Genomic DNA, 24,909 nt, shown 5'->3' with positions numbered 1-24,909 from the left:
GTGTGTGTGTGTGTGTGTCTGCGTGTGTGTGTCTGTGTGTGTGTGTCTGTGTGTGTGTGTGTGTCTGTGTGTGTGTTCTTCCTTTTCTACACAAATGTTAGCATACTAGAAACACTGCATCTTGTTTTTCAGACAACAATATTTTTAAGTCACAATCTTTAGTATCAGAAACCTTGATGAAAAGGAAACATGAACGCGTCCTTTCTGCGGTTTTACTCCTGTTTATTCCCTGAGGCCTGAATTCTGAGAACTGACTGGGAGGAGGAGGCGTTAAAAGCAACACCTCCCACTCCCCCCCACCCCGGGGAAAAAAGAGTTATCACCAACACATTTAGTCTTCTCTGGGCAGGGTGGGATGTAGGTTTTTATTGCGCTAATTTGAAGTCTGTAAGCTTGAATGTAGACTAAAACAAGTACACTTTCTTCTTCAAACAGTTTTCATGTCTTCTGTGTTCAGTGCCATCCATCTTGTGGTATTTGGGAAGTGGGAGAACCTGCCCCCGGGACCTTGGAAGAAGCTCTTTGGAAACATAAAATTACAGATGACATTTCTGTGAAAGTTCTAGACAAAGCAGCCAGCAGTTCTTTAGTGTTTCATCTTAAAATCGCTAGTTATTTACCCATGAAGCTTATAAAATTAAAGTTTGATTTTGGGAACACAGTTGGATTGTGAGTGAATGATTCTTTCGTTTTTGTTGATTTCACAGTGCTTGTACCTAAGTTTTGTTTGTGAAACAAATTAACTTGTTCTGGTTATGCATTTCTTTAAAAACTAATACTCGATTTTATTACACACAACACTCATTGCAGAGATTTTTTAAAAATATAAAACAGTATAAATAAAATTAATGTATTTCTATTAAACAGTTTATAGTGACACAGAAGATACTGCTATTCTATTCTATTTCGTGTTTGTGAAAAATCGTGTATAATTGAGATTTTGAAAATAAAGCCAGATTTTAACCATATCTGGAATGACCATTGAAGAACCTTCATGGAAACTCATTATAGAAATAAATACATCTATTTTAGAAGCTTGGAGTTTTGCATATTAGGTTTTCTTATAGCAAAACACAAGTATTGTTTTTTATGAAAAGCTGTTATTTTGGAGACTCAGTTCCTAACACAGATTTTGCTGGCCTGCGTTTTCTAATGCACGTGGCAAATAGAGCATTTTTTTTTAAAAAAAAAGAATTCCTGATATCTCATAGAAATCATGCTATCATTTTTTGTTTCAAGGTAAATCTTACACTTTATCTTCTCTTGTTAGAATGCTTTTTTTGGCTGTTTGCAAAACTGACCAGTAATGCAAATGGGTGATGGTGTCTGACTTAGATTTGAGTGGTTTGGTGATATGAAGTATTTAGTGTGTGGGATTTGTATTTCTTGACCTTCAACTGAGTTTGAAACAGTGTTTTTTCCAAAGTATATGAAGTTGAGAAAGGTTTTTGTTACCTGATTTTAAAATCTTCAGTTAATAGAGATTATACTGTTTTTGAGGTTAAATGTTAACTAATGTAAGATGTCTGTGGAAGACCAAGTTAACTGGGGTGGGTGGTATTCAGAGCGCTCAACGTTTCTAAGCCCTCATGAGGAGGTCTAGCCCTCAAGTCTAGTAATTTTTTATCCCGTTTTCATCCTTTAATTTAGTTAAAGTGTTTTCATTTTACTGTTCTGTTTCTAGGTAGCTATTATTAAGGTAACAGATTCTTTTACTGAAGTGAAAGTTGATATCAGCTTTAATGTACAGAACGATGTGAGAGCTGCTGACCTGTCAAAGACTTTACCAAGGACCAAGGTCAGAGAACTTGCAGTGTTTATCTGGTGGAACGATCAGAAATGTGATTTTGTTCTGAGATTCTGTTGTGGTGGTGTTCTGGTATAGTTCGCTTAACTATTTTTATTTGCATGTTGCTGACAAATGCTTCTTACTTTTCCATGCAGTAGTTTACTTTCCTGGAAACTGCTTGTAATAATCAGTAATTAATTTATAATGTGATGTTGAGTGAGAATGAAGGGTTGAAGAAGATTTCTAAGAAGTCCTCTGTTCTAGATCCTTCCTCTTAAGAAGATAAGGCCTGAAATCATGCCACATGGTTGGTTCTTCTCTGTTTTTAATCTCAAAGAGTTCAGGCTTAAGAACCTCCCTTGGGGTCTTAAAAACTTGTTTGCAACCATCTAAGATGCATCAATTGGTCCCAACCCACTTGGAGCAAAGGAGAATGAAGAACACTAAAGACAAAAGGAAAATATTAGCCAAAGAGGCTAAAGGTCCACATAAACCAGACAGTCTACCAGCGTGAGACCAGAAGAACTAGATGGTGCCCGGCTGCCACCAATGACCGCCCTGACCGGGAACACAACAGAGAGTCCTGGATGGAGCGGGAGAAAAGTACAGAACGGAACTCAAATTCATGTAAAAAGACCAGACTTAATGGTCTGACAGAGACTGGAGGAACCCTCAAAACTATGGCCCCTGGATGCTTTGTTAACCCAGAACTGAAACCATTCCTGAAGCCCACTCTTCAGACAAAGATTAAACAGGACTATAAAACAAAAAATAATGCACGTGAGGAGTGTGCTTCTTAGTTCAATCAGATACACGAGACCAAATGGGCAGCTCCCGACCGGAGGCAGGATGAGAAGGCAGGAAGGGACAGGAACTGGTTGAATGGACGCAGGGAAACCGGGGTGGAAACGGGGAGTGTGCTATCACATTGTGGGGATTGCACCTAATGTCACAAAACAATATGTGTATAAATTTTTTTATGAGAAATTAACGTGAGCTGTAAACTTTCACCTAAAGTACAATTAAAAAATGAAAAATGAAAAGAACCTCCCTTGGGAGCCTTTTCTAGATTTTAATCCCTAAATCACCTACCTGCAAAATGGCTCCTGCTGGTTTCCTTGCTTTTATCTTGATGCCATTTAAATCTGTTTCTAATTGTTCTGTTTTCTTCCAAGATAGGGAAGAATTTGCCTACATCATCTTCACAACATTTCACATACTTAGAGACAGTTGTCAGTCTTTTCCCCCTAAAATAAAAATGTTAACTGCTCTGGCTTATGTAAAATATCTTTTCTACCAATTTACAATCTTTTTTCTTTAGCAGTGCTACAGTTTCTCTCTCTTTTTTTAATAAGAAAAAATTTTAATTACTGTGTTGTAAACGTTATATTCTCATTGTATTAATGTGCAGAGTACAGAAAATCAGGAAAAGAAAAGAAATATCCATAAGCCCACTCTTTTGGTGGTGTTATGTGTGTGTATAAATTTTCTTTTTCCCAGGAAAGAAACATTTTTTAATTGAAAATAATAGGCTTGATAAAAAATTTGACAATAAAAAGGGATATTAAAAAGATAGTCACCCCCACACTTGGATGCTTACATCAACTTTCTAGATTTAACCACCATCAACATTTAAAAAAATTTTTGGCTTGTCTATTTATCCTTGTTTTGAAATTTTTAAGCACAAAAAGAATAGCACACTAAACACACGTTGTCTTGTTAGTTCTGACTCATGGTGACCCCATGTGTGCAGAGAAGAACTGCACTTCATAGGGTTTTCAAGGCTGTGACCTTTCAGAAGCAGATCATCAGGCTTGTCTTCCGAGGTGCTTTTGGGTGGGTTTGAACTACCAACCTTTTGGCTATAGTCGAGCACTTAACCGTTTGTGCCACCCAGGGACTCCTGCATGTTATCTTATACCTTCTTTTTTTAACTTAATATTTTGGAGGCTTTTTTGTATAGGCACATACAGGTTTACTTCATTCTTTTCATTGGCTACACAGTAGTCCTTTCTAAGGATGGGTGTATCATAATTTATTTAGAAGTTCCCCACTGATAAACACTTAGGCTGTTTCTGGTGTTTTTGCTATTACAAAAAACCGCTTTGGTGAACATCTTTCCATACCTGCATTTATCTTTACACTTGCAAAAATACAGGAAGATTCCTGGAAGTGGAATTTCTGGGTCAAAGGGTATATGCAGATAGAATTCTGCTCAACATTTGCCTAATTGTCCTATAAGAGACTATATCTGTTCTGACTTCAATATAATGTTTAAAAATGCTTGTTTCTCCATACTTTTGTTGTTCTTTCCCATGCTTGCTTACTTTGACATAACTTGGAAAAGTGTAAACTTTTTTCTTTCTTATGGAAGCAGTATATGTTCACTGGAGGAAATCTAGAAAACGTAGATAAGTGTAAAGAAGAGAACAGAAATAGCTAGTAATTTCACCACCCTGGTTAATGGCCGGTAAGACTTCTTTCTAGATGCTTGCATCTGTGTTCTTTAGTTCAGCGATCCTGGCCTCGGGCCTGGCTTGTAGTGAGAGCTGAAAGAACATGTATGAGCAAAAGACGGACTCACCTTTGCCAGCTCTGCTGTGCTCACGAGTATCACTGCCTCGTTCTCTGTAAAACATGGAAGGTCATCTGTATGTGGTCATCTGCCCACGCGGAGGACAGCAGGCGGGCCTGCTCCTGGTCTGGGGCAAAGTAGAATACAGGACCCTGGTCTGCACCACCTAAAAAAAGTGAGTATTTAAAATCCCACTGGTGTAATACTTTAAGGTGTTAGGAGACTTTGTCCTTGTACTGGTCCTATTACCTGTTTACAAATGAGAGTCACGTGGTAATGTTCATCAATGAGTGTCATCAAATAGACACACAATGTTTCCATCCCATAGTGAGTGCTTGGTGTTTTTATTTATGTATATATGTTCTAGGAGGCCTGGTGGTACAATGGTTAAGAGCTCAGCTGCTAAGCAAAAGGTAGCAGTTCAAACCCACCAGCCACTCTGGGGGAGAAGGATGTAGATTTATGTATGTATGTCCTAGATTTTAGATGTAAGGGAGAAAACCCTCAGTTACTTATAGCTTACTTTTAAAATAGAAAATTAGGTCTGTTGCATATCTCCACCACATTTATTTTGTAATGTAAGGACCTTTTAATGCCAAGAGCTATTACTAATATGGGAATTCATCAACAATACAATTTTCTTTTTCAGAAATATTCTGTATTACCATACTTGGTTTTAGTACTGAAACAATTCTTATTACCAAACCAAAAAAACCAAACCCGTTGCCGTTGAGTCGATTCTGACTCATAGTGACCGTAGAGGACAGAGTAGAACTGCCCCTTAGGGTTTCCAAGGAGTGGCTGGTGGATTCGAACTGCTGACCTTTTGGTTAGCAAGTGAGCTCTTAACCACTGCGCCACGAGGGCTCCAATTCTTCTTACAGAGGGACCTTAATGAGGTATTTACAGGCAGAATTGGTTCTGATAGTCTCTTTTTAGTGGCAGTCAGTTTCCTCCAGGTTAGGTTGTATTACTGTACTATGCCAGGCACACTAGAAAAAAAATTAATTGGGAAATCATTTTGGGAAAAGTTTAAATCTAACTCTAATTGGAATGCTTTTCTTGACTACTTATGGCTTTTCCCTTTAAGTAATTTTTAAAAAAATAATTTAGCAAATAGGTGTTTTAAAATTCTTAAGAAAAATATTTTTGCTTTTAATTCTATATGTTCTAATACTGTTGAGACTTTTCACTGCAAATTTTAACTTGCAAAGGTATGGCTCGCTTTCCATAAATGTAAATAGTATCAATGCCAAAAATAAGATTGTCTTCTAAGCAACTAACCTTGTAAATTTAACTGGAATTGAGACTTGCCGTCTGAGCTAGAAGTCTTAATATCATAAACGAGTATATTTACGTGGCACAATGTTTCCCACAGCCTGATTCTACCCGTGAGTCAGAATGACTTCCCTGATGTGTTGGGCCAAGAGTCACAGCAGCATCCTGCGGCAGCTAGAAGATCCATCCTTAGAAACTGTCCCCACCGGTTTCACACCCAGGGGCTTCAGTGTTTGCTTCAGCAGTGGTACAGCCCACTGTTACCCTGTTAACTGTTGGCTGCTTAGAACACATCATTACCCTTTGGCTGCTATGCTACGCTAAGCTAAAATGATAATAAATATTATTACTTATATAAGTTAGAATGTCATTTATATTTCCTCCCATTTTGATAATTTAGAGAAAATCCAATATGATTTCTTCCTTTTTTCTATTTTTATCACATCCCAGGGAAGATGCTTGCATCTTCAACACAAACTATGATGTTCTCTTAATAGAATTTTTTAAATTATATGGACAACACTTCAGTCATTTAAAGACTGGCATCCGGGTAAAGGATGGTGGTTCGTATGTGGCCAGAGATGCAGTGCAGAAAAATATGCTAGATGGCTACAGGCCATCAGTGCTTCATCCTGAAGAACCTTCACAACCAGGTATTGAAATTAGGTAAATTGGTGAGCATGCAAAGAGAGGGCATTTCATTCATCTTATTGTATTTTGAACTCTTTAGATGAATAATGAAGGAATAACCTCAAGAAGTCCAAGCTGCGCTGAAGACATTGGCAAAAAACAAGGCTCCAGGAATTGGCGGAATACCAACTGAGATGTTTCAACAAATGGATGCAGCGCTGGAAGTGCTCACTCATCTATGTCAAGAAATTTGGAGGACAGCTACCTGGTCAACCAACTGGAAGAGATCCATAGTTATGCCTATTCCAAAGCAAGGTGATCCCATTGAATGCAGAAATTATTGAACAATATCATTAATATCACACGTAAGTAAAATTTTGCTGAAGATCATTCAAAAGCAGCTGCAGCAGTACATCGATAGGGAACTGCCAGAAATTCAAGCTGCATTTAGAAGAGGACGTGCAATGAGAAATATCATTGCTGATGTCAGATGGATCCTGGCTGAAAGCAGAGAATACCAGAAAGATGTTTACCTGTGTTTTATTGACAATGCAAAGGCATTTGACTGTGTGGATCATACCAAATTATGGATAACATTGCAAAGAATGGGAATTCCAGAACACTTAATTGTGCTCATGAGGAACCTATACATAGATCAAGAGGCAGTTGTTCGAACAGAACAAGGGGATACTGTGTGATTTAAAGTCAGGAAAGGTGTACATGAGGGTATCCTTTCACCATACCTATTCAGTCAGCATGCTGAGCAAATAATCCGAGAAGCTGGAATATAAGAAGAAGAACATGGCATCAGGATTGGTGGAAGACTCATTAACAACCTGCATTATGCAGATAACACAACCTTGCTTGTTGAAAGTGAAGGGGACTTGAAGTACTTACTGATGAAGAGCCTTCAGTATGAACTACACCTCAACATAAAGAAGACAAAAATCCTCACAATTGGACCAATAAGCAACATCATGATAAATGGAGAAAAGATTGAAGTGTCAAGGATTTCATTTTACTTGGATCCACAATCAACGCCCATGAAAGCAGCAGTCAAGAAATCAAACAACACATTGCATTGGGCAAATCTGCTGCAAAAGACCTCTTTAAAGTGTTAGAAAGCAAAGATGTCACTTTAAGGACTAAGGTGCATCTGACCCAAGCCATGGTGTTTTCAGTCGTCTCATATGCATGTGAAAGCTACACAATGAATAAGGAAGACAGAAGAAGAATTGAGGCCTTTGAGTTATTGTGCTGGTGAAGAATATTGAATATACCATAGACTGACAAAAGAATGAACAAATTTGCTTTGGAAGAAGTACAGCCTGAGTGCTCCTTAGAAGCGAGGATGGCGAGACTTCATCTCACATACTTTGGACATGTTATCAGGAGGGACCAGTCCCTGGAGAAGGACATCGTGCTTGACCCTCAATGAGATGGATTGACGCAGTGGCTGCAACAGTGGCCTCAAGCATAACAACGATCATTGAGGATGGCACAGGACCGGGCAGTGTTTCGTTCTGTTGTACATAGGGTGGCTATGAGTTGGAACTGACTTGGCAACACCTAACAACAACAACTTCACATTGTAGTCATTGTTTTTCCATCAAAATATTTCATAAACAAACACACAACAGAAAAGCAGCTTACACATTTCTCATTGCGAGTACAATCCATTTGACTCTCAAAAGCAGAGGAGACTAGGTCCTGGGTGGGTTTGTGTGCCTCTGCAGTCTGAGGGCTTCTTTTCGGTGTTCTCATTGCCTGAGATTCCCACTAGTTTGTCAGCTAGGGCTTCAGTGTGATGACTTTGAAGTCACTGGAGGCAGTGAGCAGGGTGACATGTTTCTGGATTCATGAGCAGAAGGGTTCAAGGAGACTGTTTTTCTTTTGAACCACTTCTTGGCTCTTATTTTCGCATAGTCTCCCTGTGCCTTTTCCAACTTGATGTTGGCTTGAAAGTGAACAGACAAGGAAAAGGAATTCCTCCCATATTTTCTTGAAGCTGTTTGCTTGCTTGTATACTAATTTTTCAGGACATTTTTTATTCTGATATAATTATAAAATATTTAGACTCTGCATTGTCAGACTTCAATGGAAATGCTTTAAGTCATTTCCTTTAATGTGTAAAGTCTGAAAGTGAGTCACGAAAGGGAGTTAAGAGGGATGCTAGTTGTCTGGGAGCCCTGTTCTGGCTCATTGAGCTGTCTGAGGACAGAGAGCACATGAACAGTTCTGTGTTTATTCATTCAGCAAATATTTCACTGGGAGCCTACTCTGTGCGGAGGCATAGTCCAAAGGACTCTAAGATTTTTCAGATGGGACACGGCCTTGCTTTTTAGGAGCTCATAATTTAGCAGGGCAAATAGCTGTATAGCTAATAGAAACACAAAAACCAGATGTTTCTAATTTACGTTGGTTTCACTCCTAGGAGAGACCAGACAGCTATTGCTTTTGTTTGCATGACTGTTTATGTATAGGCTAGTCCTTGCGGGGCCAAAATACGTTTTAGGCAGCTTATATGCCATAGTAAAGTACTGATTGCATGCCAGACGTGTTCAGAGACTGGGGAGTGCTGAGGACAACTGATAACCCAGCTTCTGGATGCAGCTCTCAGGGATAGCTGTTACCCCTGCTGGAGGCTGGAATTTTGTTTTATAAATGAAGACGTTTGTGCACATTTAGTTCAAATGAAGCAATGGTCAAGCTTACTTTTTTTCTTTTTTAATTAATAGCTTTTATAACTATTTTATGTGTACATTTCTTTTAAGGTAATGATGCTGGAAGGAGTTCATATGGGGCCATGCAAGTGAAACAGGCCTTGATTATGCCTATGTTGTTTTCAGTCATGCTGTGTCGTCAATAGCGAAGTACTATCCCAACAATGAAACAGAGAGGTAAACGTTTCAGTAAAATCAACCCATTGTGTTCAGACTGGTTGTGGCTTCTGAACTTCAAATTAGTGTAATAATCTCCCTCCCCTACTCTGTCTTTTTTTTAAAAACACATGCAGCATATTAGGTAGAATAATTAGAGTAACAGATGAAAAGTTGCCACATATAGAGATTGGATATCAAAGCAATGGGGCTTGCAGAATAGGCCTGAGCCTTTGTGCAATGGGAGGATTTTTTTAATTCATCAACTGACCGAGTATTAGAGGCTTTCTATGTTGTGTGTGTTTAGTGGGAAGAAACATTTTCCCACCTTTTGCCACTCTTTCAGGAAGTGGTGTTACCTTGATAGTAGATACTCAGCAGTTAGATAAATGTAATAATAATCTATCTGAAGAAAATGAATGAAGCCCTTGGAAAACATAGAAGTAAAACTTCGGTAAACACTCTTCAAACTCCTCATCAGGTCCAGTGTCTTCCTCTTCTGCCACGCAGTCCAGCTGGAGTGATGTAGTAAGTATTAAACACATGGCTTTTCTAAGCCTGTAAGTTCAGGAGTTCTGTTGCTGGGTTAACTCTGTCTAGCGGTATAAGGCTAGCTCATTTGCTTTTTTGTTACTGGGCAATTTGAATGACATTCCTGATTGTACTTTTCCCCAATGCTTTATTATGAAAATTTTCACACAAACAGCAAAGGCAAAAGAATTTTAGTGAACATCCACACACCCACCACTTGATTCCACCATTAACGTTTCACTTGCTTATCATGTACCTGTCTATCCATCCCCTTACTCATTAATTCATTTTATTATCTGATACATTTTAAAGTAAATTGCACACATTAGTACACATACTCCAAAATACTGCAGCTTGCATATCATTAGGTACAGTTCAATAATTGTTTACAGTTCTTTTTTTCTTTGGATATAAAATTGACATGTAAGGAAATGGACAGGAACCCTGGTGGTGCAGTGGTTCTGAACTCAGGCTACTAACCAAAAGATTGGCAGTTCGAATCCACCAGCCACTGCTTGGAAACTTTATGGGGCAGTTCTACTCTGTCCTATAGGGTCGCTATGAGTCAGAAACAACTTGATGGCAATGGATTTGGTTTTTTGGTTTTGGAAATGGACAAATCTTTACACTCACTGATTTTTATCATATGTATATATATGTGTAATCCAAAGCCCTGACAAATACAGAATATTACTATCACCCCAGAGAACTCCCTCATGATCCTTCCTAGTCAAGCAAGCCCCAATCCCACCCTCAAGGACAACCACTGTTATTATTTTCTAATGCGGTAGATTAGTTTTGCCTGTTATAGAATTTCATACAAACAGAATCATATAGTATGTTGTGGAAGGCTTCTTGCACTCAGAATAATGAGCTTCCTGATAGAATTTTTTAAAATTGAGATATAATTTACATAATATAAAATTCACTGTCTTAAAGTGTATTTAGTATAGTCACAATATACTGATTTTTAGTATATTCACAATGTTGTACAACCATCACCACTATCAATTCCAGAACATTCCCATCACCCCCCAAAAAGCTCCATACCTGTTAGCAGTCCCTCTCACCCTCCCCCATCCCCTGGCATCCACTGATCTACTTTCTGTCTCTATCCTGATTGAATTATAAGGGTCAATTACATCTACAGCTGCTTTTCTTTATCAAGGCTAATTTTCAGTTGACTTTAATTGAGATGTAAAACGGGCTTACTCATTATTTGAATTTTGACTTCATTAAGTGTATGACAAAAAGTAATCCAAATATGTAAGGGACATAATTTTATGTTGTTAACGATGACCACGTATCATTATGGAGTAATAAATCCTCAGATGCGGAGTCTCCCTGTGTGCTTTTTTGGTTCCCAGAGCAGTGTTCTGGAGGACAGAATGCTGAGCTCGGTGTCACAGACACATGGGGACAGAAGCAGAGCCAGCCTCAAGAGGTGGAGGATTAGAGACTGACAGTATGCAACTCAGAGATGCTGGTAGGGTGCGAAGGCCCAGGGTAGGGACCTGAGAAGTAGCACAGTCATGGCCCGGAGCAGCCCAGAGCAGGTGGGGCTCAGCCGGTCGTCTCTGGGTTGCCCATGTCTGCATGCTGTTTGTGTGGAGGGACTGCTGATCTGTAAGCACAGACTCTCAGAGACTGAGCCTCTTAAACCAATCATTTTGTGTTCAGCTGAAGACATTGAGCCAGGGACTGGGACCTAGGTTCCCCACTGTTTAGCATGCTCTTTCCATTATACCATAGTTCATTTTCTAGAACTAAAAAGATAAACTTGGACCTCTACGAGCTCCTTCAAGACTGATTGACAAGCTCAGATGTGGGCAGTGGATTTGACAATGAACAAACACCCTCTGACAAAGTAAGTCGCTTTAAATGTTTGGAGGAAAATTTTTCTTAAGCAGTTGATTTTGTGAGTATCTCAGTGTGCTTCCTTTAACTTCCAGATATTTAAATTTAGTCCAAAGTGTACTTAGCTGAAATTATTTTCCTTTCTTCATTAAATATCTAGAGTATAAATATGTCATTTTATAACTCATGTAACTTCTGTTAGGATTCTGATGTGACACCATGCAAAACCCCGAAACAGCTGCTCTGCTGTCTGTCCACTGGGAACCGAGTAGGGTCACAAGATGTGGCCTTGGAGTGCTCTCAGGCCGTCGGGAAAATGCAGAGCACCCAAGCCACTAACCCATCCAACAGCACCATCAGTGGGATTTGTGTTTTTAATTGTTAGCATTTAACATAAAATATTTAGAATTCTTATATGTGAATAACACACATGATGAGTTTGAAGAAAACTCTAGGTCAAAGGTCAAGCCTGCTTTGCTCTGAGAGGTTCCAAAGCATGAGAGTGCTTCCAGTAACAGGATGTCCTGAGCATCTTTATGAGACACGTTTGTAACATAAGCCTTGGTGGGACTCTAGAGGCCGGCCCTTTATGATGCCCCGGCCAACCTGCCTTATTACAGATTGGGCATCAAAAATCACATCAAGCTATAGAAAGGCCTCAATTATGCTTGAAATAGACACACATGAAGTTTTTGCATGACTTCATGGCAGTTTCGTGCATTTCTGGGATAATGTGTCCTTTTTTCTATTTTACTATTCGATACCTAGCTGTCTGTGTTGATGTGATCAGGCAACTGTCAGTCATGGTCACTTAATTATCTTTAGCTTGGACTTAACAGGCTACAGAGATCATGAGTAACGATCATGAGTCATGAATGGGAATGAGGGGAAGAAGCCATTTGATAGAGGGCTTTGCCTAAGGCCATCTCACCTCTTGGAGCCCAGCGTGGACCCGGGGCACAGGCCTCTTTCTTGGCAGTAGGGATAAGTGAGTCGCTGTGTGTCTGACTTGACTTGCAGAATCCACCTTACATATACAGCCTTAGTCATGTACACCAAACCCAGACACAATGAGAAGTAGCAATTAAAGTGACAGGGCCGACAAGAGACTGGTGTCAGGAGAAAACTCCAGGAGCCACCAGCTGTGGTGACCACGAGCTAATGGCGCACCTGCACGCCGTAGCGGCACACCTGCACGCCCTAGGGGCCCACCTGCTCCCCCTAGCGTCACACCTGCATGGGCCCACCTGCACCCCAGAGCGACATACCTGCACCCCCTCGCAGCACTTTCAGAAGGGCTGTTCATTGTGGGCGTATCAGTCAATAGGTTCCTTGAGAAAAGGTTCACATGCTGTATACTCTGTTAAGAAGGCGAGATAGCGGCCTATGTTTTTCAAGATTTCCATGAAAAATAATGTAGAAGTGTTAGAGCTTAAGCGAGTGAACTTCATTTATCACAGAAGTTGTATCTGCGCGTAACATCTTTGTCTGCCTGCTGATAAATCAGTGCTCGGTACAGTAACTTCCTGGCCAGCATGTTCCTGGTTCTGAAAGTGCCCCTGAATTCAGGCCTTAGAAGCGTGCTTGGTTTTCTCTGCCACACTGATGGCTTGTTGACTGCTTTCCTTTCTGCAGCCTGGGTCAGCAGAGCTCTTTCGTTCTTCCAGCAAAGGCTTCGGTACAACTCAAACCAGCCATGGTCCCTTGATGACAGACAGACAGCGTCAAGGCAAATCCAGTAATCGTATATCCATGGCAGAAAGGGGAAGACAGGTGGGATGCCCCTCCCAGACCTGCGCAGATAGTCAGCATTGTAGGGTGGGCTGTCTTCTATGTGCAGTGATCTCATGCTCAGGACAGTTGGATAGGGAGTCCTGGGAAACATTTGGGAGCCTTACACTGTTCAGACGTTGATTTAGCAGCTGTGTTTTTTCCCACCTCACCACGGAATGAATCACGGAGGCTGACAACCGCAAAAGCGAAGAACCAAAAAACCCAGCACCGTTGAGTGGATTCCAACTCTAGCGACCCTAGAGGACAGAGTAGAACTGCCCCATAGGGTGTCCAAGGCTGTAAATCTTTAGAGAAGCACACTGCCACACCTTCCTCCCGTGCAGCCACTGGGGGGTTCGAATCACAGACCTTCTGGTTGGCAGCCGAGTGCTTTAACCACTGTGCCACCAGGGCTCCCTCGCAAAAGCGAAAAGCAAGCAGAAAAGGGGGGGGAAGACTGCTCATTTGACAAGTCATACGCTACAACAGGGTCATTTTAAGATTTAAAGCTTGAATGTAAAATAAATGTATTTCTCATTGGCTTTGTGCAGTTACAGGGAATAGTATTCAGTGTAGGCAGTGTGACAGAAACAGAAAACAGCTTCAGAGGATGGGGTGGGAAAGAAAAACAAAGGTGTCTTCTAGGAAGTCAGAGTTCAAAGGGGAAAGTGATCTGTGCTTGTTTCTGTTTAGCTTTGTTTTACTTTTGCATACATATTTACCATGTTATTGTATGTGTATACAGAAGACCATATAGGAAATTGATATTTGTAAGAGTGGATTTGTTAGGACTTTTTACATAACATTCCTATTTAAATTGTAAACAGATTTTTTTCTCAGGATTAGCTTGAAAAATAATCTGAATTGTCATCTTAACATCCATATATAAGGAAATGATTAATTCTATGACTCAATTGGTTTTCCTCAGCGTTGGAATGACTTAATAGAACTCTTGTGACCTGCTGTAAATTTTTTTCCTTTCCAAAGAAAAGGTTTATGGTGGCAAATGTCATTTATTTTATTTTATAAAAAACAAGACGGAACACGTCCTACGTACTTAGCGCAAACCCTGAAAAACCCATCAGCTCTGAGAATTAACTTGTGACTGCTGTCTATGGTGCTGTTGTCTCGGGCAGTCACGTGGCTTTGTATCTGTATCCTTGGCAGAGTCTTTTCTTCTTTCCTCCTAATAAACAAAACCAAACCAAACAAAAAATGCCTGCATCTCATCCCTTTCCTGCTGCAGTGACACCTCAGCTCCCCGAGACGTTGGCATGGGCCCCTCCAGCCTGGTGTGCTGCCTGTGCTTGTCCGCCTCACCTTTTAATCTTTTTCAAATTCACGCTTAACCACTGTGGGAGAGGATAACTGTAAACAGCTTTAATTAACTCATACTTACAAAAAATGATTTTCTAATACGCCACCTTATGGTTTCGGTATTTGTCATGGATTGGATAGTGGCCGCCAAAGATATGCGTCAACTTGGCTAGGCCATGATTCCCAGTATTATGTGGTTGTCCTCCATTTTGTGATCTGATGTAATTGCCCTGTGTGTTGTGAATCCTAATCTCTGCCTGTGGTTAATGAGGCAAGATTAGGTTATGTTAAAGAGGATTAGGGTGGGATGCAACACCCTTTCTCAGGTCACAGCCCTGATCTAAGGAGACAGAAGCAAGCAGAGAGATAGAGACCCCATTAAACCCAAGTAAGAAGAGCCAGGAGCTCGTCCCTTTGGATCTGGGGTCCCTGTGCTGAGAAACTTCTAGATTAGGGGAAGATTGATGACAATGACCCTCCTCCAGAGCTGACAGAGAGAGAAAGCCTTCCCCTGGACCTGGCACCCTGAATTCGGATGTCTAGCCTCTGAAACTGTGAGAGAATAAATTTCTGTTTGTTAAAGCCACCCACGTGTGGTATTTCTGTTATAGCAGCACTAGATAACTAAGATAGTATTATTTATCTTTAAAAATTAAATGGTCTTTGATAATGGATCTATTTTGTATTGCCTTATGAAGACCAAATACTTCTTGTCATCCCATTCTTTATCCTCTCCTATGGAATTTTTATCTCCAGTTAAAACTTTTTTAAACATTGACTTGTTTCAAGCATAGTGTAGATTTTGGTCATGGCCAGCTTTGAGTGCAAATGAGATGTATAATTCTGTTATTCATCACATATTGAGTTTGAAACTCAGTTGGGAATCTTTGCTATAATAGAATATAAGTGACATTTTCTGAAAATGCTTTCTTTTCAAGGTGAAAGCTCTTACGTTTAGCATCAACGTGTGTGGCTCTGTTAAATACAGCCATCTCCGAGATGAAATTAATATACATATACACACACATATATATTTATTTTACTATTGGTTTTTAGAAATTTCTTTTATATACATTTATGAAATAATAAGACCAATCAGACCATTCATGGACACTTAGTGCAACTTTTTATGAAGAAAATAATGCAAAGTAAGACCAAAACTGATGTCACTGAATTTAACATTTTCAATACGTTCGTATTTTAATTCACAAAAAATGTGTTCTGAAACTGGAAACTCAGAATACTTGTGTAAACTGTGGAAGATTTTAAATGTGATGTTATTTTGACAGTGCTTTAAATTTTAGAGTCACATTTTATTCTGATCAGAATTTGTATCAAGATGCTGAGCTTTGTTGTTTGAAATGAATTTGTTATAATATATTGTGCATCAGCATGCTATTTATTTCCTAGGACTACTGTGAATGTATGGACTTATGTTTACTGCTAAGAGAACAATTTTTTTTAAAAATTTTTATTGTACTTTAAGTGAAAGTTTACAATTCAAGTTAGTCTCTCAGACAAAAATTTATATATACATTGTTTTGTCACCCTAGTTGCTGTTCCTATACTGTGACAGAACACTCTTCCTTTCCACCCCGGATTTCCCGTGTCCATTTAACCACCTCCTGACGCACTCCGCCTTCTCTTCTCGCCTCTGAATAGGAGCTGCCCATTTAGTCTCATGTTATCTCCTTGAGCTAAGAAGCACACTCTTCAGGAGTATCATTTTATGTCCCATAGTCCAGTCTAATCTTCGTCTGAAGAGTTGGCCTTAGGAATGGTTTTAGTTTTGGGCTAACAGAGAGTCCGAGGGCCATGTCTTCTGGGGTCCCTTCAGTCTCAATCAAACCATTAAGTCTGGTCTTTTAACTAGAATTTGAGTTCTGCATCCTGCTTTTCCCCTGCTCCATCAGGGACTTTCTGTTGTGTTCCCTGTCAGGGCAGTCATTGGTGGTAGCTGGGCACCATCTTGTTCTTCTGGTCTCAGGCTGATGACGTCTCTGGTTTATGTGACCGTTTCTGTCTCTTGGGCTAATACTTTCTTTGTGTCTATGGTGTTCTTCATTCTCCTTTACTCCAGGTGGGTTTGGACCAATTGATGCATCTTAGATGGCCGCTCGCTAGCTAGCTTTTAGGACCCCAGATGCCACTCACCAAAGTGGGATGCAGAACATTTTCTTAATAAACTTTGTTATGCCAGTTGACCTAGATGTCCCCTGAAACCATGGTCCCCAGACCCCTGCCCTTGCTACTCTGTCCCTCAAACTGTTTGGTTGTATTCAGGAAACTTCTCAGCTTTGGTTTAGTCCAGTTGTGCTGACTTCTCCTGTAGTGTGTGCTGTCCTTCCCTTCACCTAAGATAATTCTTGACTACTATCTAGTGAATTCCCCTCTCTCTCCCTGTCCACCCTTGTAACCATCAAAGAATGTTTTCTTCTGTGTTTAAACCTTTTCTTGAGTTCCTATAATAGTGGTCTTATACAGTATTTGTTAAGGGAACGATTATTTGTAAAATAATATTAAATCCAGTATTAGCTGCCTGTTTATTTCAGACACTTAATACTTGCAGAGATCCATGTTCCATTGACCACACTGAAGGTTGTTTTCAAGAGTCACCCTCATTGTTGAAAGTAAGTGTACTCTTAGGACACGGGTATTAGTGTTTCCATAAGCATGTGATTATAGTAAGGTGGTGGTAAGGGGAGAATACTCTTCATTCCATGAGGAATCTTAGGTTTTCCTAAATTTATCGGGAAAATAGTTATTCCTGTACTGCCTAAGGTCCTTTTTGGTAAACAGTATCTTTCTAAAACAAAAAACGTGAAGGAGAAATTGAGGTGTATACAGTTCCTCAAATGACCAGCATTGTATTCGTGAATCCTGTGTGGAAGCTGTTCATTTTTCAATCTGAAGTAAAATACTTTCAAGAACTTTTAGTTTGCCTGCTCATTTATTTTGTACATTTCATCTCTGTATTTGACTCCTGTCTTATTTCTTTTTTGAGTTTCAATACTTTTTATAACGCTTTTATGACTATACCAGAAGCATACCATGTAACTATTATAGTCCATCCACATCCGTGAATCATAACCTTCTTTTGCCAGTACTTGTAGAACAGGATTTTACAAATTCTGCCTCACTGTGGTGACATTGCTTTGGCCGTCATGTATGTGTACCTGATCAGTGTCAAAGCACTTTAAAAAGTAATAAAAAAAGAATTACATCCTAGTTTTTAGAGGTGCTCATGGATCAAAGAGGTGTCAGCACAAAACCTGAATGGTTATACTTTGATAATTAAGGTAAATAAATGCATTTTTCCTCTCCAATTTTAAGGTGTTGATGAAGGTGCCTGATTTTTAACGTTTTTGCTGTGTTTGGAGATGTTGCATTCAGTTTTCAAATCTAGCTCTGGTCTATGGGATCTACGGTTTTTATATGTAGTTGCCCTCCCGTTCAACAGTCGATTGTATTATTATTTTTTTGCCCTATTTTGAGTGTTTTTCTCTTTTGCTTGCATTTTGAGACTCTCATTAATATTTGGTTATTTGCTTTGGCTTCAGATATTCCTGAATAAAGTCTTCACAGAGTAAAACACAGGCAGTGGGGAGAACTTTACTTGTCTTTTCCCTGTGGAGTCTTAGATCTCCATGTGTTTTCTTAGTGTTCCCTCCTCACGTAATGGTAGGTGTGAGTTGTGCTTGCCTTAACCTAGGGACTAGCATTCGGCGTTTCCAGAAATGCAGGCGGGTTAGAAGAGAGCGCGGCTGCTGTGAACTGCAGGACCCTGTGGCTGTGGCACGTGTTCATTGCAAAGACCTTCCCAATGATTAGGATGTAGCTGTCAAGGTCGCTCAAGTTGATTCCAACTCATAGTGATCCTATAGGACAGAGTAGAACTGCCCCACTCCAAGAAGTGGCTGGTGGATTCAAACTGCCAGCCTTTATGGTTAGCAGCTATAGCTCTTAACCACTGAGTCACCAGGGCTTCAGAAACTAACAAGCTCTTATGAAATGCCGAGTATTTTTCAGTTTACCTTTGAATAGGGATTCTATAAAGTATTGCTATTTGATGGCACTTTTCTCCTGAACTGAGTTTATTGGGAAAGCTACCCCTGATTTTATATTCTCTTAGGTGGATTTTCATGAGTTGCTTTGATAAATGCTTCATCTTTTGGTATTTTTGCTAGCTTAATGGAAATGTTATAGTGGGCAACATGGTCCTCTGAAACTTAGTGCCCTAGTATTTTCCTGAATTTTACTTCCACTTAAAACATTTTTTTGACCTTAGCAAAACTGATGGAAAAAAATCAGTTGTATTGATCATTCACCACTTGCCTCAAAACTCAATCTTTTTAAGACCCTTCAATAACCACAGTATCAGCAACTAAAACTCCCTCTAAAAATAAGTTATCTGTCTTAAAGTAGAATGAATCATGTCATGGGCAAAGGGAGGGTACTCTGTGAGAAAATCTAATTATCTGGGGCAGAGAAGGCAGATTGTCTCAGTTTTTGTTGGGGGAAGTAAAAAGCAGAGAATGAAAGGTAGCTCTGGGAGATTCCAGGTGGTGATTCCCCTTATCCTTAGCAGATAGCAATGTTTTTTAGGCGATATTTTCCTTGAATTATCTTAGGCTTTCTTAGGCTCTCATTGCGTGAAGGTAGGATTTCTGCTGTAATTTCTGCTCATTGGTGTTCAGAAAAGTCTATTACGAGATGTCCTGTATTTACAAGTTTAGCTCAGAAATGCACGTTCTTTGACTTTTAGCTTGGAAACATTCTCCACCTTCTAAGTAAAATGCTTTATACTTCTTACTGGTCTAAAAAAAGCCATTAAATGACCCAAAGAAACTAATACTCTATGAAACAATCCCTTTGGGAAATAGCATAAGAGTGTGTGTGTGTGTGTGTGTTTTAAAGCAAGTGACTAAATCTTTTTTGAAAACATGGCATTACAGTTTTTGTTACTGAAGAGGAACCCATCCAAAGCACAGATGAGAATAGATGTAAAAATATGGTCAGGCCGACATTAAAAGGAAAAGACAAGGAGAGGGTTATTAAAAGTGTCAAATGGCCTGTTTAAATGGTGTATCAATTCTTAGTTTTGTCTGCAAACCACTTTTGTACTTAAATCATCCCAGCAGGTTACTTCAGGAATGTGGCTTTGCAGGAGCAATCCTTAAAATAGTTGGGAGGGTGGATTACACCATGTGGCTTTGCTTCATAAAATCCAGTCAAGGTTCCACGTGTGGGGCGTGGTAAGTACTCAAGGCATCTCCACAGGAGGACAGAAGGGAAGCAGCAGAGGCAGCACAAGAAAAGCCTGTCTGCAGACAGAGGTGCGTGAGTCAGCTGGGCAGGGCACAGGGGAGGGGCGGAGGGTGCTGGGGATCTGGGCTGGGCCCGCCGAGAAAGTGAAAAGCAGGTGGACGAGTAGGGCATCAGTTTTGTCTCAAAGCCAAATAGTTGTAAAAGCTTGTCCTCCATCCCCTTCCTCCACGTTCCCCCTTTCCTAAGGCAGCCACTTCCAGATTTTGGAGGGGAGTGTTTACTTCTATGTCTCTAAATAATATGCTTCTGTTGCCACTTCTTGATTTTTAATTCTTGAAATTATCTCTTGACTTCCCCGCCACTCCTGAATTCCTTCTGTGCCTCCAAATAGACTTCTACTGAATTTTGTATAGCTCAAAGTCAGTGTTTATGTTGAATGAGTGTGTAAATACCATTCTTCTCGACAGAGCTGTGTAATAAAACAGTTCTTTTTCTTTTTCCGCACAACTTTTTTTTCTTGGAGTTTGTCGGCTTGTTTTTTGTTTTTCAAATTGTCCGTGTACTTCACTAATTCACCCAAAATTCTGCCAATTTTCTAAGTCTTTGCCAATGCTCAGGTGCATCAGATACCTTCTCAGCAGCCTGTCCTGCAGTTCCGACCTGCGGTGTCTGATGCGCGGCTGACCTCCTGGTCTCTCCCTTCCCCTCCACCCCGCCCCTGTTGCAGGTCCTCTTCCCTGTGGCTCATGTTTCCTTTTTTCTTGATAAACTCCCTCCTTTCATTGTTGCCCATCCCCCAGTAGCTTCCTGAAAGAGCGCACAGGCAGTAAATATCTGAAAATGCCTTTTTTCTTTGTGGTCGATTGATAGTTTGGCTGGATATAGAATTCTCGGCTGGAAAACATTTTTCCTTCGGAATTTGAAAGCATTGCTTCATCACTATGTTGTTGTAAGAAGTCTGAAGTCAGTGTGACTTTTTTTTCCTTCTTGAAACTTATTTAGGATCTTCTTGTTGTTCCCAGTGTTTTGCAATGTACCATTTTGTGGGAAATAGGTGGGCCTGTTGTCATCCATTGTACTGGGCCCTCGATGGGATGGGCTCTTCCATCTGGCACTACATGTTGTTTAGTACTGGAAAATCTTGAATTCTTATTTTTATTTTTGTTCCTTCTGTTTTCTCTGGAACTCCATAGTTACTCAGATATCCTGGACTGATCCTCTAATTTCTTATCTCTTCTTCTCTATTTCCCATCTGGCTTTTTTGTTCAGCTTTATCTTCCAACCCTTCTGTTGATTTTTCATATCTGCTATCGTGTTTTTCATTTCTGAGGTCTTCTTTTGTCCTCAGAAGTTCCTTTTTAAAAATAGTACCCTCTTTTGTTTCATGGCTGCAAGGTACTTTTTTGAGTCTCAGAATATTAATAATATAGTTAATTTTATCTCTGTACTGTCTCTTTTAACTTTTTTCTGTGTGTGGGTTTTTTTTTTTTTTCTTATTGTTTTGGACTCTTTTTTTGGGTTAGAAGCTTTCTTCAGACTTCTGGTTGTCTGCACATGTTTAAGAGTTGGGGACTAAAAAGCTGGCAGCAAGCTCTGTGTGAATCAGTGTGGCTTGTCAGCTCCGTGCTTCCCTGGGGTGAGCAGGCTTGATCAGAGATGAGAAGAAGATCTTTAAGACTTGGCTGCTGGGGTTTCCCAGTGAATTACTCTATCTCTAGCCTGGGGGTAGGGCCTGGCTTCCTTTGTCCTGGGAGCTGAGTGGGAGAGAGGGCTGGTAGGAAGGGGTGGGTGTGTGTGTGTTTGTGTGTGAGCTTCATGTATAAATGTACCTTTAAAATCTCCATTTTCAGTTTGGGTAGGCCTGCCCTCAGCTGGGTTTGGTGTTCCTTAGTCTGGACACTCTTTTACTTTTTTCAGAGAACAAACCTCCAGGATCCTGCTGGGCTGAGGAGGGGTAGTTACTCAGCTGAGGCGTGGTGGTGGTTGGGATGGGGGAGACTGGTGCTGTTAACTGCTTCTCAGATTTTCAACCTACCTGTTGCCGTCCAGTCAATCCCGACTCACAGAGACCCTACAGGGACAGAGGAGAACTGTCCCACAGAGTTTCCAAGGAGCGGCTGGTGGATTCGAACTGCCAACCTTTTGGTTAGAAGCTGTAGCTCTTAACCACTGTGCCACCAGGGTTCCTGGCACTTCGTTTCTGTGTTTCTGGAGCTTACCCAGTATAACTGGGATTGATTCTTAGTTTTCCCAGCTGCCAGTTCAGGATTCTCTTTCTTGTATCTGCTTTTCACCTTCCAAACTTGTATTGCTCTCCTCTCATTTTCTCCATTCTCGTGGGCCTTAAATTCTTTTACTGCCCTTTTAGTGTGATTCAGGAGACAGTAGGAGTAGATCATGAGATTAACCCACCATCTTTTCTACTGTTAAATCGGATTGCCAGGGGAGAAAGGTGTAGAAAGAATATACCCTAAGGGTTTAGACTCTGTCATCTCAGAGAGTGGCATGAAGGAGAAGGTAGGAGGACAGTTCTAATTCTCCTTATCTTTGGATTGTTTCATTTTCTGCTGAGAGTACATATCCCTTTCTAATTAAAAATCGTTAGCTGTATTGCCTGCCCACGGTAGTCACTGAGCGGCTGTCTTGTGCCAGGCAGTTCTGGAGGAAGTGAGAGAAAGGAGGAAGCTCCTGGCGGGGAGGCAACAAAGACCATCTGGTTGGCCTAACACTGCCTCATGTAGTGATGAGTGAAGTAGCTGTAACAGGACTAATGATAAGCACCAAGCTTGGGACACTTTCGTGGTGCCCTACTGGCCTGCAGTTCCTGTGGCTGGTAAAGAGAAGGGTCGAGTACGTTGAAATACGCAAGTCTTAGCTTCTGTTGTCCCTGGGTGGTGCAAATGGTTTGCACCCCATTACTAATCTAAAGGTTGGTGGTTCAAACCCACCCAGTGGTACTGAAGAAGAAAGGCCTGGCAATCTGCTTCCATAAAGATTACAGCCAAGAAAGTCCTATGGAACAGTTCTACTCTGTAACACATAGGGTCACCATGGGTCAGACTCGATGGCCATGGGTCGGTTTGTTTTTCGGCTTAGCTTCTGTTGTAGTTAAAATGGCAACTTTTGTGTTACATATATTTCACCACACACACACACAAAAGATTCTCAGTACCCACCCCAGACCTGCTGAACCAGAAACTCGGAGTGGGATCCAGTATCTGGGTTTCAATGAGGCCTCTCGGTGATTCTGTTGCTGACTGACGTTTGAGGACCACTGATCTGAGGACCGAGTCTGCAGTGAGGCAATGCAGTGGAAATGCCCACAGCAGAGGCGGGGATAAGGGGAGCCCTGATGGTGGTAATTAATGGTGAGCGCTGATGCAGGCATCACGTTTCACTCACTGTCTCCATTTCTGTCAAGAGCATTGGTCACAGGCTTGTGTAAGGATGGCACACCAAGGACAGGGTGGCAAGTCTTAGCATTGCTCCCCACCCCCACACACTGTAAAGGGCTGAGGGCTTCTAACGCTCTGCTTTGACAGGCCAGAGCACTGAGGGCAAGCCCCAGCAGGGCCACCCCGTGCCTCCACTCTGTTCTGGCCAGGGCTGACCTTGGTGGGGAGAACACCCACCTCAGAGCTGAGGCACTCGATGTTCTCTAGGCCTTGGGGCAAACAGGTAGGTTTCCTCACTGCCTGGGTTCTGCTGAGGGGGTGGGGCTTCAGGGGTGGGTGGGCACAGTTCAGAAGTTGGGGTCTCATGAGGATCAGGTGTGCCCAACATCTCGGTGCGGCCTTGATGCCCATTTCCCGGGCAGGGAAGTCCCTGAGGCTCACGTCTTCCCTGTGGGCCCTCAGCCTTACTGGGAGGACCACAGGTACGCAGTGGAGCAGCTCCAGCCCAGAGGGCCAGGGCCACTGTGCAGGACCCCAGAGGCTGCGGCAGCCCAGAGGAGGCTTGCTGAGCAAAGGGGTGTAGGTCTCAGCTGGGACGGTCCCACCTGGAAAGGAAATTGGATTTTCACCATCTCAGTTCCCAAGTAGATGGTCTCCGGGTTGGGGTTCCAGGCCTGCAGTGAGGGCAAGGCCAGGACACCCCTAGAGTCTCTTCCTCTAGGGTAAGCTGGGGTGCCTGGCTCCAGGATCCCACCACAATGTTCCAAGTAACCAGGCTTTCCCCATCCTACTTGTCATAAGGATCACCTGGATAATTGTTAAACTACATTACCAGGTAATGGGGGGAGCCCCTGGATTTCACAATTGATAGATAAGGGAGCTGTGGACAGACGGGAAGGGAGAGAGATTCATGAGTCGGAAGCAAGGGTTAAAGCCTCTTTGGCACTTGAGTACCTTCTCTCTGGGCGGTGACTCAGAGGAGCGCTTTCTAGCTCACCTAGCCTGGGTGCCGCAGAGATAGGACAGTTTTACGGCCAGCTCCACGCCCCCCCCCTGGGTCGCAGACGGTGAGTGGGGTCACCATGAGTGGGGTCACGACGAGGTTGCGACACCTACTTTCTGATGCCAGCGAACAACAACGGGCAACAAAGACCCCACGCGCGGGGGCGCACGGTGCGGCTCCCACCACTGCACCCTCCCTGGAGCTTTGGGCCTGAGTGAGAGCAGGGGGACGGACTGAAGCTTCCAGTCCTCGCGGGAGGGCACTAGCCTGTAGTCTGTGGATCCTTCCAGAAATGGGACTTTAGGGAGGGGAAGACCTGGAGCTGAAACAGCTGAAAGAGTTTGCTGGAAAGTATTAACTCTGGGGGTGGGGCTGGGCATAGTGCTTCCAGCCACGTGCGTTACTTGGAGAAAAAAAATTTTTTTTTGAAAGGCTTTGTTTCCTGCTCCCGTTTAAAGGCTGCCGAACCCTCCCTCCCCCAGCAACTTGGGGAGGCGGCCGCTGGACTGGGGACGTTTGCGCTTTTTCAGCAGTTCTGGTGGAAAGCCGCGCGGGGATGGGGCCGGGGCGTGGGGCCCCCGCCAGCCCAGCTCGCCGCGCTCGGGCCCGGGTCT

General features: G+C 41.8%; 1 protein-coding gene across 1 annotated transcript in view; it reads left to right on the top strand.

The window, feature by feature from the left end:
* LOC101341805 (non-canonical poly(A) RNA polymerase PAPD5-like) overlaps positions 1–24,909 on the top strand; it is a 65,012-nt gene that overhangs the window by 18,282 nt on the left and 21,821 nt on the right. Inside the window, 14 exon segments of the mRNA XM_023726782.1 lie at positions 458–498; positions 501–581; positions 1,689–1,798; positions 5,014–5,061; positions 5,243–5,325; positions 6,084–6,295; positions 9,047–9,094; positions 9,097–9,172; positions 9,289–9,322; positions 9,325–9,393; positions 9,632–9,679; positions 11,742–11,909; positions 13,175–13,280; positions 13,283–13,312. Coding sequence (XP_023582550.1) covers positions 458–498; positions 501–581; positions 1,689–1,798; positions 5,014–5,061; positions 5,243–5,325; positions 6,084–6,295; positions 9,047–9,094; positions 9,097–9,172; positions 9,289–9,322; positions 9,325–9,393; positions 9,632–9,679; positions 11,742–11,909; positions 13,175–13,280; positions 13,283–13,312 — 1,154 coding nt within the window.

Source organism: Trichechus manatus, unplaced genomic scaffold (assembly GCF_000243295.1).
Source record: "Trichechus manatus latirostris isolate Lorelei unplaced genomic scaffold, TriManLat1.0 scaffold00014, whole genome shotgun sequence".
In the NCBI taxonomy this organism is placed as follows: Eukaryota; Metazoa; Chordata; class Mammalia; order Sirenia; family Trichechidae; genus Trichechus; species Trichechus manatus.
This window is presented reverse-complemented; position numbering and strand designations above follow the sequence as displayed.